Source organism: Nicotiana tabacum, chromosome 2 (assembly GCF_000715075.1).
Source record: "Nicotiana tabacum cultivar K326 chromosome 2, ASM71507v2, whole genome shotgun sequence".
Classification (NCBI taxonomy): Eukaryota; Viridiplantae; Streptophyta; class Magnoliopsida; order Solanales; family Solanaceae; genus Nicotiana; species Nicotiana tabacum.
Window position 1 is genome coordinate 127728512 of NC_134081.1, and position 16308 is coordinate 127744819.

General features: G+C 34.2%; 1 protein-coding gene across 1 annotated transcript; it reads left to right on the forward strand.

Annotated features, from left to right (window-relative positions):
* Positions 1-820: 820 nt before the first annotated feature.
* Positions 821-12067, forward strand: LOC107822662 (WD-40 repeat-containing protein MSI4-like). The gene is made up of 16 exons (XM_075239377.1): positions 821-942; positions 1056-1357; positions 6062-6125; positions 6563-6649; positions 6733-6795; positions 7805-7870; positions 7988-8062; positions 8287-8362; positions 8679-8865; positions 9411-9492; positions 9800-9873; positions 10210-10321; positions 10421-10495; positions 10929-11008; positions 11479-11578; positions 11652-12067. The coding sequence occupies exons 2-16, from the start codon at positions 1122-1124 to the stop codon at positions 11751-11753; spliced, it is 1479 nt and encodes a 492-aa protein (XP_075095478.1). The 5' UTR covers positions 821-942; positions 1056-1121; the 3' UTR covers positions 11754-12067.
* The last annotated feature ends 4241 nt before the right edge of the window (positions 12068-16308 follow it).

Genomic DNA, 16308 nt, shown 5'->3' on the forward strand with positions numbered 1-16308 from the left:
AATAAGTACTATTAATTACACAATTAAGCATAAAAAAGGATAAACTAGGCTATACATTTTCATTATAAATCAATGCAAAACTAAAAAATAGATATTCAACACTATTGTCATTCCTAGTGTTGAATTGAATTTTCTTTATTAGCATTAGTATTGATTTGAACTTTATTTGACTTACTACCTTTATGTGCTATGCAATTTATTGGATCATTCAAGAATGTAAAGTCCAAACTTTAAATAATACTTTTAAAGATAAAACTGTGAACACGTTTAACAAATATTTATAAATTATATTACAATAAATATTCATATGCATAAAATATTTTTTTAAATTGTATAAATATAATGTCGGGTTGGTTTGGTTTCGATTTCACTTTTTTTAGTTAAAACCAAACCAAACCAAACCAATTATGGTCGATTTTTTTCCCAACACTAACCCAAATCAAACCAAATGACAATCGGGTTTTTTTTCTCGATTTGAATCGGATTATCGATTTTCTTTGTACACCCTCACTTTTTACTTTTCATAGTTAACTCTATCAATAATTTAAAAAAAAGTATTTCGTTTGAAGAAAATTTTACATTGAAATTCTTTAAAGAACCCTCTTGATTCCTTGAAAAATATAACCAACTTGTTGAAAACTTAATGAAAGCTTATTTTATTAATAATTGTAACTATTTATTAAATCAATTACGTGCGTTTTTTGAATTATAAAATTGATTAGTCGTCTCTACTTCCATTTTCTAGTACGATATTATTGTTTTGGGATATAAAAAGACACTTATAGTTAATTTCTATTAATTTTGAGACCGAGACATACTAATTATAATTAATATCCTCATAACTCATTTATTTTTAGACAAGAAGAAGAAGAGAGGAAAAGGTGGAGCAATTTCGTGTTTCAAAAATCAAATACGAGGAGAAAAAGGCAGAGTGTCTCTCAGGTTTATTTCTGTTGCTGCCTGCCATTTTGATTTCATTTCATTTTCCTATAAAAGCCCTTTCTAAGTTCTAACTTCAACAGTCACTATTCATTACTGTTGTTTATAATTTGTAGGTCCAAGTTCTGTTCCAAGGGTTTTCTTCTAAGGGTTTTAACTTTTCCCCCCAAAAATTTTCTGCCATGGAAACAACTCCTCCTTCTCAGCCAAAGAAGCGTGGGAGGCCAAAGGGTTCTTCAACCAAAACCAAAGAGGAAAGAGATAAGGAGCTCCAACACAGGATGAGAGGTAGTATTACTGATAAGAAAGCGGCTGCTAATGCTATCGACGAGAAATATGTTCAGTGGAAGTCACTCGTCCCTGTTCTCTACGACTGGTTCGCTAATCACAACCTCGTTTGGCCTTCCCTCTCTTGCAGGTATACATATTTCTTTTTTAAGACGCACATTTTGTATGTTGTTAATTTCGAGAATATGTGTTTCGGTTTGGTGCTTTTGGAACCCTAGGTATGTGTCTACTATGTGTACGGGACTCTGTTTTGCTAGGGTTTGCAGTGATATTTGATACTCCCGGTCTATGATTTAACGCATCAGAGTGGAAATCTTAGCTGTTGTATTCAACTCGTATGACTATTATTTATGAAGAAGCTCGCACATTGCCCTGTTGTTTGTTGTAATGACTGTGAATGAGAAGGTAGAATTAATTTGTAATCTGCCCATAGGTGTGGCCCCAGTGTTGTTAAAAGGAAAAATCGAAAAAAATCATGGAACTAAGTGAGAAATGAAGTACACATTTCTTTGAAGTGAAGCACACAACTTACGGAAAACTAAAAGTTAGTAGAACATATATGAATTTGGTCCTATAATAATCAAATTTCAATTTTTTTTTTGATAATCGAGAAACTCGTGAGGGACAATGATGTGCCTGTCCCTCTACTCTTCTCCAGGCTTTTGTCTGCAACAAGGTTCAAACTCGTGATGTACATCTAACCCACACATCACATGTTGCGCTCTTACCGGTTAACTCTATGCCAAAGCCCTGAGATATCACTAATTTCATGTTTGTTTTTTTTTTCTTTGTTTGATCGGTAACACTAATTTCATGTTTTCAACATGTAATATACAATAATGCAGATATTAATCCAAATCCTTAAAAACACAATTAAAATAATTGGCCGTTTCTCATTGGGATCATTTTGTGCATCATTGTTTGAAGCGCACTTCTCTAAAGCTATGAAGCGATAGCTGTCAAACACTGCCTACGCCAATTTTGAACTGTCATCCATGGTGGATTGTGGGTAGTTTTATGTCGATTAAGAAAAAATTACGTCAGTATTAATTTGGATCTTTGCGGAACTTGTCTGACTAGTTAGTATATATGACAAGATCCTGTGTTCGATTTCCTTAATCCAATACAATCACTGTAGTAACTGAGTTTTTGTAACCGTCCGTAACTATCAACTGCTAACATCTCCTTTTTTGCTGGCAGTTTCTTACTTTGTTTAATAAATTACCCCTTATTAAAAGTAAATAGGCCTACTATATACCTCGATATGTGGTGCCACACTTTATTGAAGTGTTCACACTTGAGGTTGACTGTATGAATATAATTTAGGGATGTTTTGGACTTAGGTCAGAAGCTGGATTTTGTTGTTGGTGGCCCATGCTTCAATTATTTGTACCACTCTGTTGGGCAAGATCTATGTTTTGCTGACTATTGTTTTGCTAGTTTTTGCTTGCATGGCTAATGATTTGGTCTATGAGATATGTCAGCTATTTCACTAGATTGTTGTGCTGTTGCCGATTTCCTTTAGAGTTTTGACCTGCTGATTTCATTGACTTGGCTTTAATGTAGCTTTATAATTCTATATCTATCTAGGAAACTACAATTTTCCAAGAGGAGAGGCTTAAATTAATGAAATTACTGATAAAGGTTATTGGTATCTTGTTTCTTAAGCTGAGATGAAATTTGAGGCAACGATTGCTTCAACCATTGTAAAATAGGGTAGTAACATAGATGGTAAATGTTGCTTCCGAAATTGCTAAAGTAGTGCTTACAACAATGTGGAAATGCAATATGCCTTTTGGTAGGGGTTTAATGAAGGGTGATATTTGACTTATTTTAACTCTGGAGTTAATCCAATCAATTATTCGTTGAACTGCTCGCTTTTTGGAAGTATCCGCAGCTCATTAATATAATGACTCCACATTTAGGGGTAAATTCGTCCACTAATTATACACGGTGAAACCCTTATTTCCCTATCTCTTCTTCTTTTCGCCTCCTGCATCCGCCTCTCCCATCATTTGTGCGTTTGCAAGTAAATTCAGGTTCTTTCTTGTGCTTGATTTTAGTGATAATCTTTATCACCTAATCACTCTTTCATGTTATATATCTATAGGTGGACACTCTTGCTTTTCATTCTTTATTTGCTAATGGCATTTCATCATATAAGCTGAGGCCGTGTTTTTTCGCTACATTGTGTATCTTCAATAAATATTTTGAAGGTTATGAGTTTTACATCCTTGATACATAAAGATTTTTTCCCCCTTGATATGTAATGATATCATCTTTATTTTCATCTTCCGATCTTAGTTACTTTTCTTTGATATGCTGAGTGACTGAGTGTTATATATAGTTACTAATATTGGATTTTTTATCGTTATTTCTATTTTTGGTTGGTTTGGTTCAAGACTCAAGGACTGCTAACGTTTTTATCAAATCTTTCTAAATAAGTTGATCTTTTACCTCTATTATATTGTAATTTTTGTTTCATTTGGATGTATTGATGGTTTTCCTTATAATTTTTTTATGGTTTTACTTGATAAGGCTGGCCTCGTCAGCTGTGACTATTGAATTTTCAAATTCGAGTTCATTTCATTTTCTAATAGTTCTACGGTTTTGGTGTATCTAACAAGATAACTCATGCCATGGGTATTTTGCCTTTTTCGTTTCCGTAGTGTCTAATAAAAGATATTTTGAGGCTTCAATCTTTCTTTTTTTCCCCTTTTCTTTCCTTTCCTTTACTATGCGAGGCTTCACTTTTATTTTATTTTTTTTAAATTTTTCGCTTAGGAAGTATCATGAAAATTTCCAAGTGTTACTCAAAATTGCATAAATGCATGCCTCCATACCTTTATACAAATACTAGTCCCTCTGTTCCATTTTATGTGACTTCTTTCTTTTTAGTCTGTTAAAAAAGAATGACACCTTTTATTACGATTTAACTTTAAACTTCTGATTTTACCATTAATGGCAAGCTTTTTTAGCCACAAAAATGTTATGTCATGTGTAAGAGTGCAAGTTGCATAAGTCATTCCCTCCTTTCTTAAACTCCGTGCCTAGTCAAACATTGCCACATAAAATGAAACGGAGGAATAATATTTTTTTCTTCAATTATACTCCTCAGAGCATAACCAATTAGAATTCACATAGTCAAATGAAGTTTTCATTTTCCTTTATTTTTAAAAAAAGTGTGTTATGTTCCAATTTTGAAAACTTTCATAAAAAAAGTTAATGAATACTTTCAAAAAGAACAAAAATTATTCAAATTATTGATGGAAGGTCAATTCAGGATGATTGTAGGTTGCTGTAGACTTATTAAACCAAAGAATACTTTCATGTCTTGCAAAGTATTTTGTATGAAGGCTTTATAATTTCTTCTTCGTCTCAGTTGTGTATCCAGACAGTACTTTTCCTAATATTTTTCTCACATCATATGAGGAAGTCATTGCATTCCACAAGGATCCAAGAGCATGAAATAATCACGGCAGCTATCTTCTCATTTTTGGTCATTTCAACTTAATAAAGTTGTTTGAGGATATATATCCACTTTGAGCCATTACAACTTTTGCTGGCTCTTGCTTCTGTTTATTGTATAGATTTGATCCATCTACAAACCAACATGGTAGTTACCCAGAGTTCTGTAAGAGGAAAGGTAGACAAAAGAGAAGGGGCTCTTAGTGGATCTAGTAGTGAAGGTGGGGAGAAGAGTTGCAAGTTTGGTGAGAAGTATCTGATGTGGAAGTCTAATATCGCGGTCCTGTATGATTGGTTCACTAATCATAGCGGTTTATGGCCTTCTCTTTGCTGCCGGTATTAAGAATTTCTTTCTTTTGTTTGCAATATACTATAGTTTTATTATGCTGAACCAAATTGTACTGATGAGGATGAAAGTTGGTTATGTATTTCCTTCACTAGGCATATAGTTGATCTCATGAAACGGGATATTTGTGTATGTTATTTATATGTAAATTATGCATGTATAGTTGCAGGTAAACGATTAGCATTCATAGATTTTGACGACGATAGTTAAATCTGACTATACGTTGAATGTTAAAAACTTAGGTAGTTCTTGTAAGGAAGCATTATAAGCAAGTTTTATAGCTTTAAAATGGAAAACTAATCTTTTAAAGGGGAAGATAGAAACTACTTTTGGTATATTATCTATGACACGCCTTTTGATTGTTCCCGTCACGCCTTTTGATTGTTCCCTTTCCTCCTTATATTGTAAATCTCTTTGGGAGATTATGTAACCTTTAAAGTTTAAACCAAGACCTGAATTCCAAAAAAAAAAAAGAAAAAAAAGGAAAAGAAAAAAGAAAAAAAAGGAAAAAGATCTGAATCTTGGTGATTACTTTCTTTAGGATCTGAATGATAAGTACACATGCTTACGTATTTATTAGTATGTGCATAGTTGCACATGATTGTTAGATACGATGTATGTAATAGAGTATATACATCTTGCACATGGTTGTGAAACTCTATGTATGTGATATCCTTTCTACTTGTGAGCTAGTTGGTTTAATGGTTTATTTTTTTCTGGTCACGATGCTTAAAGTTCTGATCTTAAATTGAGTAAGTGGGGTTAAACATACACGGTACATGATTTTTCTTGTTGTGTGCGTGTGAGAGAGAGGGAGGGAGGGAACGTGGCAATTATTCCTAAGTGATGGTTGTGCGCAAAACTTTTAGCTTTGCATTTATATGAAGTGGATAATGATCATGTTTTTCTTTATTCATATTTGAAAATTGGTATCGAGCTGTCTCATGATCTTGGTCTTATCAATTTGTATGCTCTTTAAAATGGTCAGTCATATTCACGGTTATACTGTTTTGACAACAGGTGGGGTCCAATAGTTGAGCAGGGTGCTTTGAAAAACCGCCAGCGACTCTATCTCTCTGAACAGGCAAGCTAACATGGCGCATGATTGTTCTTTTTGGTTAATATTTTTCAGTCTTCCTGTGTATTTTACATTGATGTCCCAAAAGATTTACCAGATGACCAAGATTTTGTAAAATACGCTTTTTCCTTAATATAGAAGTACCGACTCTTTAGGGTAAAGAGATCTGTGTGTCTAACCTTTTTTGGGTTTTTTTTTTTTGGGGGGCGGGGGGGTGGGGGTTGGGCAGACAAGGCACTCTTACCACACATGATTATCATCGTTGTTGATATTAGTATTATCAAATAATGTCATTATTATAGTTTGTTTTTTGACTGGAAAGTGTTGACTAATGATAATTTATTGTTTCATTTCATATGCGGTATTTGAGTTGAGTTTTTGGATTCTGTAATTTGTCTGATCTCTTTTTTTCCTTTTATTTTTAAACTCTCTTTTCTTTCCAGACGGATAAGTCAGTGCCTAACACTTTGATCATAGCCAATTGTGACGTGGTGAAGCCCAGGGTTGCAGCAGAAAATCACATTGCAAATGTAAGGATGTTTTACTATTTAATTTTTCTTAGTTATACTCTAAATCAATCATAATGACTGGTTTTTTAATGGCTTGGTTCTAGTTCAATGAAGAAGCACGCTCGCCATTTGTGAAGAAGTACAAAACCATAATACACCCAGGAGAGGTAAGAACTGCGTGAACACTGGAAAAAATACTGAGTCTGCACGTTCATAGACAAACTAAGTTAACTACTGGCTCAGTGGCTCTTGATACAATGTTGTATTAGGTTCCTTTGCTGTTGCCTGCTGAATTTGATATTGCTCTTATGCAAATTATTTTATACAAAGTACACTTCGTGTCTACATGCTGTAATCAGAATAATACAGTTTCCTACATTTTCTCTAGAGAAAACAGGACAAGAACTTCTATTTGCTTAATATTTTAATGATATCTCTTTGTGGAACCAAATGGATATGCCACTTCCATGCCTCTTTTTTGTTTTTAACTTGAAAAGTGTGCTCCAATATTCTAGAAGTATCTTTTAGAAGCTGTAATTTTACTTTCAAATTCCTTCCAGCCCCAACCATGTTACTCTTCATTTTGACAAGGAACACAAATGCAGCGAATACAAGTCTATACCACAGAATTAAAAATGAAAAAAAGAAAGAAAGAATACTTGATGTTTGAGAATATCGAATAGTTTTGATTATGTGCTTATTCTTTCTTATGCTTCTTCTGTGATATAATGCATGTAGCTGATGCTATTGAGAACAAAAGGAAAATAGTTATTCATTCCTTGTCTACATATTTTTGCATTGCCAATTTCCTACTGAATTTCCATTTCTTGATTGTACTGCATTTGAGGGCATTAGATTGGCTCTTTAGGGTGTAAGGTTTGAGTTCACGCTGAATTTTCAATCCTATAACTTTCTATGTGTCATAGTAAAGTTGAGATTTAATTGCATTTGTTGTTATGTGCTTTATGCAGAGGAGTGCTTGAATTAAACAAAGTTTGAATAAAGAAGCTAAAAAAAGACAGATGTTTTACATATTTACCTTGTTGCTTGTGACATTCTATGAAGAAGAATACTTCGTGAAACTTATTTGAGATTAGTCTCTTGGATAAAAAAATATGCAGTTTGGTTCTCCGGAGAGGAATTCTGATTGAATTTGTATTTGGTATACCTCTTCAGGTTAACAGAATCAGAGAACTCCCACAAAACAAAAACATAGTGGCAACCCATACTGATGGTCCTGAAGTAAGTGGCGTCTTAAGGTGTTCTGTGACAGTCTTTTGTAAAGTCACTGTGGCGTCTTTCTATTTTAGGCATGTCAATACTTTTTAATTGGTAAAAGTTTGTTATTCGTGCATCTAGGTTCTCATTTGGGACATTGAAGCTCAGCCCAATAAACATGCTGTCTATGGTGCTGCTGCTTCGCGTCCGGATCTGGTCAGTACTCTTTCTCGAAGCTTTTCATTGATTGATCTATATTTTGGGTGATTTTCATTATGTTCATCACTCATCTTACCTCCTTGGTGGATTTCATAACTTTTTTGCTTGTGGAATGTGCGGTAATCTTTGACCCATTGCCTGTCAACTGCCACCAGCAATTTGATTTGGCAGATCTTAATCTATAGATCAACCTTTTTGAGTAACATTAATTGTCCTTGCAGGTATTGAGTGGACATCAAGACAATGCAGAATTTGCTCTGGCACTGTGCCCAATGGAACCCTTTGTACTCTCTGGAGGTTTGAAGTTCTCTTCTTTTAGATGTCTAAAGTCAATATTTTTCATCTAGTTATATTTAGAATCAGGTATCTGCATTGCCATCTTGTATTCCAAATTAAACATTATCTGATCAGATTCAGCTTTGGATATGTAAGGTTCATAAATTGAACTTGTGCTAGTAGTCCAAGTATTGAGAATTATATTAAGATCTTTGATTCTTTTGGTCTGATGTTGCATTCCTTACAATGTTATCTGTAGCCTATTTATTGAATATAGTGGTAGAAAAGTAATTTAGCCACTTCTGGTATCTTTTCATTAGAGGTAATTTTCTATCAGGAAAGGACAAAACTGTGGTATTGTGGAGCATTCAAGACCACATTTCAACATTGGCAGCAGATGCAACCAAGCCTGCTGGATCAGCTGGCTCTATAATTAAGTCTGCTGATAATCCATCTATTGGTCCACGTGGTATCTTCCAGGGCCATGAGGATACAGTTGAAGATGTTCAGTTTTGCCCTTCAAGGTAATGTCAACTTGAATGGTTAATTTCTTTGCTGGATCCCATGGTAGGTTGTCTAGGTAGTTTTTTTCTTCTAAGGATGTAGTGAGGTTTATAAATTAGGCTTTCAGGTTATTGAAGTTTCTGCTGGTAAATGTTTCTTAATTTTGTTTCTTCTTTGTCAATCATCCACTTCTACTGAGTTATCCTCCAGGAAGAGAAATATAAGAAATTGTCCCGATGCCCTAAGCTTCACCTGTTACTTCCCATTTGCTTCGTCATCATGTTCTTGCTACATCCTCTTTTGTTCCCTTCGGATTTTAGGTAGTTTTAAGAAACTGAAACAATTAAGGTTGCATTGATCAGTTCTGGCGTTGATATTTAAGTTCTTGTGTCGGACGCTTTCGAAGAACATTGTGGAGTTACTGAGAAAGACCAAAGATAAGCTAAGGTTCTGCGACTAGTGTACTTCTGAAAGGGTGAATAAGTATTTAAAGTGCAGGATTAACATGTTTAAAAGTATCTGATAAGTCTTCTGAAACTGAAATTTTCTTTTGACCTTCATGAAGTTCACAGGAATTTTGTAGTGTTGGTGATGATTCATGCCTCATATTGTGGGATGCTCGAGTTGGTAATAATCCTGTTGTGAAGGTATGATAATTACTTTCTTGATTGTTTAGTGGAAAATTTTGTCTTTGTATGGGATTGCTAATAATGTAGAGATAGGTAGTATATAGGCCGAATATCTTTTCATGCTCTTTTCATGTGGTATTGATAACTGATTTTGATTCACGCTAGCCTTATAATGGTGTCTTGTCCCAAATATAGTTCTAATCTATCATATAGCCGTTTCTATTAAAATGTTTTTAGATATTTTTGATTGTCAAATTTCAGTTGATAGGCCTCCACGAGTAATATCTAAAACTATTGAGTATACTGGTATTTGCTGCTTTTACAGGTTGAGAAAGCGCATGATGCTGATCTTCATTGTGTTGACTGGAATCCTCATAATGACAATCTTATCATAACCGGGTATGATGTATAGTATTAATGTATTATTATCCTATAAATCATGAGGAGGCGCTTACTCCCCCCTCCCCCCTCAAAAAAAACCCCAAAAAAAAAATGAAGAATGAAAAAGGAGAGTAATCATGTAACAGCGGAGTATGGGGTGTGTACTGCTGCAAGTTTGCTTTTCTTTTTCTTGCAAATCAAAATCGTCTCCTTCCATGTTATATCATAAATTTATATAATTTCACTCATCAGCAGTCATCTAGATGCTGCCTATTATGGTGAGTACTGTTGCTTGGGTGCTTTTCTTTAATGTTTATCTAGTGGCAGATTTCATACTTAGCATGTGTAACTCAGATCCGCTGATAATTCGGTGCGCTTGTTTGACCGGCGAAATTTAACTTCGGATGGGTTTGGATCACCGGTCCATAAGTTTGAACATCACACAGCTGCAGTTCTCTGTGTTCAGGTGTTTCATTTGCTGTGTTTTGTTCATCAGTGAAACTGTGATTACTGGATATCTCTGCGTTTTATTGCCGTTATGTAACTGATAACCTTTCCTTTGCAGTGGTGTCCTGATAGGGCTTCTGTGTTTGGGAGCTCCGCAGAGGATGGTCTCTTAAATATTTGGGACTACGAGAAGGTAGAGATTCTCCTGTCCTTGCAGAAGAAGCAGCAAAATGAAAACTGTTCATGACACACTATAGATATATTAACATAGGAATCATCTCTTGTCAAATTTTATGTCTTGTCGGTCTTTTGATGCTTTATCATGTAAAGACTGATTCTCTATAATCTGTTAAGTTCAAGTTTGAAAAATTCCTTCTTGACCGGTGGCTCCAGTGTTGTACTATGGATTACTTATTTGTATATTAGTAGTGCGAAATTGGATATGTGAATATTTGTTAAACTTTCGATTGGATGTGAACATAGGCAAGTATTCCATTTAAAATTGAATAAAGTAGGCCAACAAAGAATGGAGATGTTCTAGATTCATAGATTATTCATTTGTATGCATCTTTTTAATTAGATAACCTAGTCGTTCTCCTGATAGTTTTAGTTAATTTTCTTGCCAGGTTGGTGAAACAACAGACACTGAAGCGAAATCGCAAGATGATCCTCCTCCAGGCTTATTTTTTCAGCATGCTGGACACAGGTAGAACCTTTAGGGGTTGCTGCTCTAATCCTTTAAGCTTACATTGCTTTTTCCCTTGGAACTTAAACAAAACACAGAATAGACTATATAGTCTATGTATTTATAGTCTGTATTTTTAGTTTACATTCTTAATTCCTCTCTTCTTGGTGTTTTTTTTTTCGGGGGTAGGGGACAAATTTCTCAGTTTGATGCCACTTTTTGGTCTTAATGATGATACCATATAGATGGTGGACAAACTAAGCGACGAGTACTAACTGCATACTACTATATCCTGGAAACTTAAAATCTGTGGGGTGAAATATTTTTGGTCTTTTTCTCCCCTTGGGTGAGTGGGCAAGCAATCAGCTTCTGATACTTTTTCAAGTTCGGTTCATTGACAAGCAATTGTCATGTAAATAATGTGTCTCCCCATCATATATCTGTTACTGTTGCAATTACTATCGTTCCTGATTTTTTCTGGTTTGGCCTAGGGATAAAATTGTGGACTTTCACTGGAATGCATCGGATCCATGGACTATTGTTAGCGTATCTGATGACTTGGAGACCTCTGGTGGAGGCGGCACACTACAGGTTTCATATTCATGTTCTGCGATTTTCAGTGTAATTTAATTTGCCTCTAATCGTTAAATTGGGTCTTAAACAGATATGGCGCATGAGTGATTTGTTGTACCGACGGGAGGAGGAAGTTTTGGCTGAGCTGCAACAGTTCAAGGACCATGTGAGCAAGTGCGCTCCCAAGCCCTAAGCCTGAGGTATTTTTACGCAATGGTGCTTCCAAATGAAATGTAATTGTAGGCCCTAGAGTACACCATATGAGTTAGCAGTATCTGTAATAGTTGAATGGATTTAGCTTTTGGACTATTGATGTTTGCCCGTAGCAAAATATGTAGGAGCTATGCTTGGAGTTATTATAAGCCAGTAGACGGTAAGCAGTAAAGTAGCCGAGACTGTAGAGCATGATGTTGTATGTATTGTGTGGTATTTTGCTACTTGGATGTTTGACGTTCTTATATTGTGAAATCCTGCTGTGTTCTGTTTGGGTTTGAACCCCAGAAGTTACATCCATTCTCGGCGAAACAGCCATAAAACCTTATGTTCAGTGGGTACTCCTTTCAGTTCTATTTATTTTATCACTTTTGCTAAAAATAATTGTATCAAAATCCTTGTTTTAGATAATCAATATTGATTACTCCATATTTTTTCCGTTTTAACTTACTAGTCTAATTAATGTTCTAATAAAATAAGAGTAATTTAGTCAAATAGCTCTAACTATTAATGTTTCTTAAAGTTTTTGCAAAAGACTTAAGTGACAAGTAAATAGGATAGTAGGTAATTGGTATTTGGTTAGGAAGCTAGGATCTTAAATGGTGGCAATTTTAGATCCGAAGGTCATTTGTACTTTTTACATGTCATTAAATCACCATTAAGGCAGCATTAAATAATTGAACCAACTCGTCCAACCACAATTTTATTAAACTAAGTGCCACATAGAAAGGGACAACACGTTTATGTCGATCATAATAAGCAACAACCTAGCATTTGGTGGCAATAACATTCGTCTCATATAGAATTGCAGCTGCCGTTATCATGGTCAAAATGGTGCAGATAGAATTTTATTCAACAACCTGGAATTCTCTGTTTCATTAATGAAAAGATTTTATTTGCAAAACAAGTGTGTCCTTCGGTCAAAAAATTATACTACGCATAAGGTAAAATATTATTTGTTATTGATTAAAAATAGACTTTGAATATCCTTGTATAGTTCACTGGCAAAAGGTGTTCAAAATTTGAATACCCTTTATTGAATTTTCTGTTTTCGCCACTGACGTTGTATGCTATGCACTACCAAAAAGTGAAAATTGTCTCTTATGTCTACTAACAATTTGAACAGAAAAAAATAACCTTACAAATATCTCTCGGTGACAAAAAGAGCTTGCCACTTCCCATATGGTGTCCCAACTCCCAAGTGTTTGCAAATGCCTCGTCTCTAATGACACGTCACCATCTTTGTAGGCAAGGGCATAGCCTAAATTAGAGAAGTGAATTTGAAAAATGCTAAAAGTCACGGTTGAGATAAATTCCTAGTTAGACTTAACAATAGTTTCTCTTTTTCCATACACCAAAACTCTTTGGCCTTGAGCTCACAACTTTTAATTAGGATCTATTAGCCAAGGTTAATAAGGCTTACATTGCGTTAGCACAGGTTTAATCAGCTATTGAATGAACAATTAATGTTGCTTGCTACCCCGTCTCAAATTATCTGTCGTGATTTTTAAAAATAATTATCTCAAATTATTTATCATTTTTGAAACTCAAGACAAATTAATTATTTTTTTCTATTTTATCCTTAGTATTAATTGTTCTTGAAGACTACAAACACCTCAATTATAGGGTAGTATTATAATTGTCCAAATACTAATAAGATATAAATAATGATAAAATAGTAAAAAAATAGGAGTACCTCCTAGTTATTATTTTCTTAAGGGGTGCACAAAATAAAAAGATAGACAAATAATTTGAGACGGTGAAGTAATTTCATCTATAATGTGTATTCTCCATGTGGGAGGATGAAAAAAGGATGAAAAGAAGAATATTTTCCTTGTTGACTAAAGGCCTACAATGTGTACTTATAATCCAAATCTTCTGATTTTGCAGCTTTGCTTTCTTCTAGTAAAGGACAGAAAAAAAAGTAAATTCTGATTTTGACTTTGCGTACGTTATAGATGCAAAGTTGTACTGAATGAGTACACCACCGGTTGCTTCCTGGAAATTTCAGAAGTCACTTTTTCGGGTTTTCCCTTTGTCCTACCAAAAGCATATTGCTTCCCTCGGTCATTTTAATGGGATGCTATTTTGGTCAAGTTCAAAATAATTAGGGCAGCATAATATTGATGCTAAAAAGTTATGTAATAGTGGAGAAATTAGTGTGATAAAATTTGAATTACTTATTGAATTTGAACTCTCAAAAATAGCATCAAATATTTTGTAATTTCAAAAAATGATAGTAGTATCATGTAAATTGAAATGAAAAGAGTAGTGTAAAGAAGGTTTATATTGAAGTAAAGATTTAACATTATTTTTGATAAGTAAACAACGTAAAAATTGCATGGGGCGACCAAAATTGCATGGGGCGCCCTATTTGGTCGCCCCTTTTTAACCTGTACCTGCTTTGTTTTTCTGTTTGCATCCGTACCCTTTTTTTTGTTAAAAGCCTTTTAAAAAGACGATTTTGTCCTTTATTAAAAGACTACTTTCTCTCCAAATATACGCCATTCTACTGTCTCTGTCTCTCTTCTCCCGTTCTTCGCGTTTTTTGATTTGTTTCTCTCTGAAATCAAACGGTTTTCGATTCTTCTTGATTTTTCAACTGTTTGTTCCCCAATAACATTACGTTTAATCACAGGTACATTGCATTAACTTTGATTAGTGCATTAGTTTTCTAGGTTTTACTTTTACAATTATGTTTTTAGGTTTTTTGAACGTGTGTTTGTGTTTTTGATAAAAATTCTATAAATTCTTCAGTGATTTTTGGATACTTTGATATTTTTAACAATTTTGAGAGTAAAATAGATGATGCTATTAAAGTGTGAAGTTTATAATACTCCAATGATAACTTAATTCTTGGAGCTGAAGTTTTATTTTGTGTTTTGTATTTTTGTGTTTTTGTTATATTATTTTATGAACTTCAGCATTATTTGGAGTTGAATTTGTGTTCTGTATTTGTAACTTCAGCATTTCTAGGAGCTGAAGTTTTGTTTTGTATTTGCTGAACTTCGAGTTTTTGCTAAAGTTTTTGTTTTGTAACTGTTGAACTTTGTGAACTTTCAATATTCTAGGAGCTGAAGTTTTATTTTATATTTGCTGAACTTCACCATTCTAGGAGCCATGCCAAGACTGTTACAGTTTTTGCTGAAGTTTTTGTTTTGTAACTATTGAACTTCAGTATTATAGTCCTGAAGTTTTTATTTTTGAGTTTGTTGAACTTCGAGTTTATGCTGAAGTTTTTGTTTTGTAATTGGTGAACTTTCAGCATTCTAGGAGCTGACATTTTATTTTGTATTTGCTGAACTTCAACATTTAGGAGCTGAAGTTTTTGTTTTATATTAGCTGAACTTCAGCCTTCTTAGACCTGAAGTTTTAACTGATTATTTTTGATAATGTTCTGACGTTATTTTTCCTATCTTTTATTTTTTTTGAACAGATAGCATCTACGAATCCTAAAGCACCTAAAGCACGTAGAATACGTAAATCTCCTTCAATCCCTATTGCTCTACCTACAAAGCCAGGGGACAGATATTATGAGTTTGGAGATTGGTTTAACTGTCGTGCTTACTGGAAGGGGAACAACAGATTGAAGCATTATATTGCAACTTTCTTGACTCCTACACAACAGCAGAAGCTGAATAATGGTACATTTCGGTATATTATGGCTATGGAGAGTTTCCATTGCAGCATGAAGTTGGTTCATTGTTTGATTCATTCTCACGTATTCACCAATGATCGAGACTCCATTAATTTCAAGATTTTTGGTCATAATATGTCGTTCAGTCTTGAAGACTTTCATATTATGTGCGGTTTGAGGATCACAACACATAATGTTGAAAAACCAGTTAAACAAGAGAGCAAGATTCTGAAACGCTATTTTGGCAAGTCTAAGGGTGTGACCTTGAAGGACATTCGATATTATATGACCCAAAATAAAATTCAAAAGGATGATGTGAATTTCAAACGCGTATGCGAGAGTGATGAAGATGCTGTGAAGCTTATGGAAATTCTTGTTGTGGAGTCTGTTTTGTTTGGAAATAAGAATGAATCAACTGTGTCGGCGGATTATGCAGCTATTGTTGAAGACGATAAGGTTCGTGTTGATTATCCTTGTGGTAATGCGTCTTATGAGAAGCTCATTACCTCAATGAAATATTCTTTGGACAACCAGGACAAAAAGAAACCAACTAAGCATATTGTAGATGGATTTTCATTTCCACTATGTGTTTGGTTCTATGGGCGCTTCCCAGATATTCGGGAGAAGTATTTAAAAGAGGAAGACTTCCTTGATGCCCCTTAAGTTCCCAGGATGTTACATTATGTATCTTTGGGAGATCCTAAATATAAAGAACTTTATGAGGATTACTTTAATAATCATGGTGTAAGTTAATATTTTTTATTTTCCTTTTTTTTCTGTAGTTGTGTTAATATGTTGACGTATCAGTTTTATTTTATTTTTATAATATATTTTTTTGTATTAAACAGAAATATCAGACATTTAGGATAATGGATATAATTCCTACCGAAGAGGAATT

Excerpts from the sequence above, each read along its gene's own strand:
- LOC107822662 (XM_075239377.1), top strand. The coding sequence starts at position 1,122 with ATGGAAACAACTCCTCCTTCTCAGCCAAAGAAGCGTGGGAGGCCAAAG. Across the intron at positions 9,874-10,209 it reads GACAATCTTATCATAACCGG|ATCCGCTGATAATTCGGTGC; the intron begins GTATGATGTATA and ends TGTGTAACTCAG. Across the intron at positions 10,496-10,928 it reads ATATTTGGGACTACGAGAAG|GTTGGTGAAACAACAGACAC; the intron begins GTAGAGATTCTC and ends TTTTCTTGCCAG.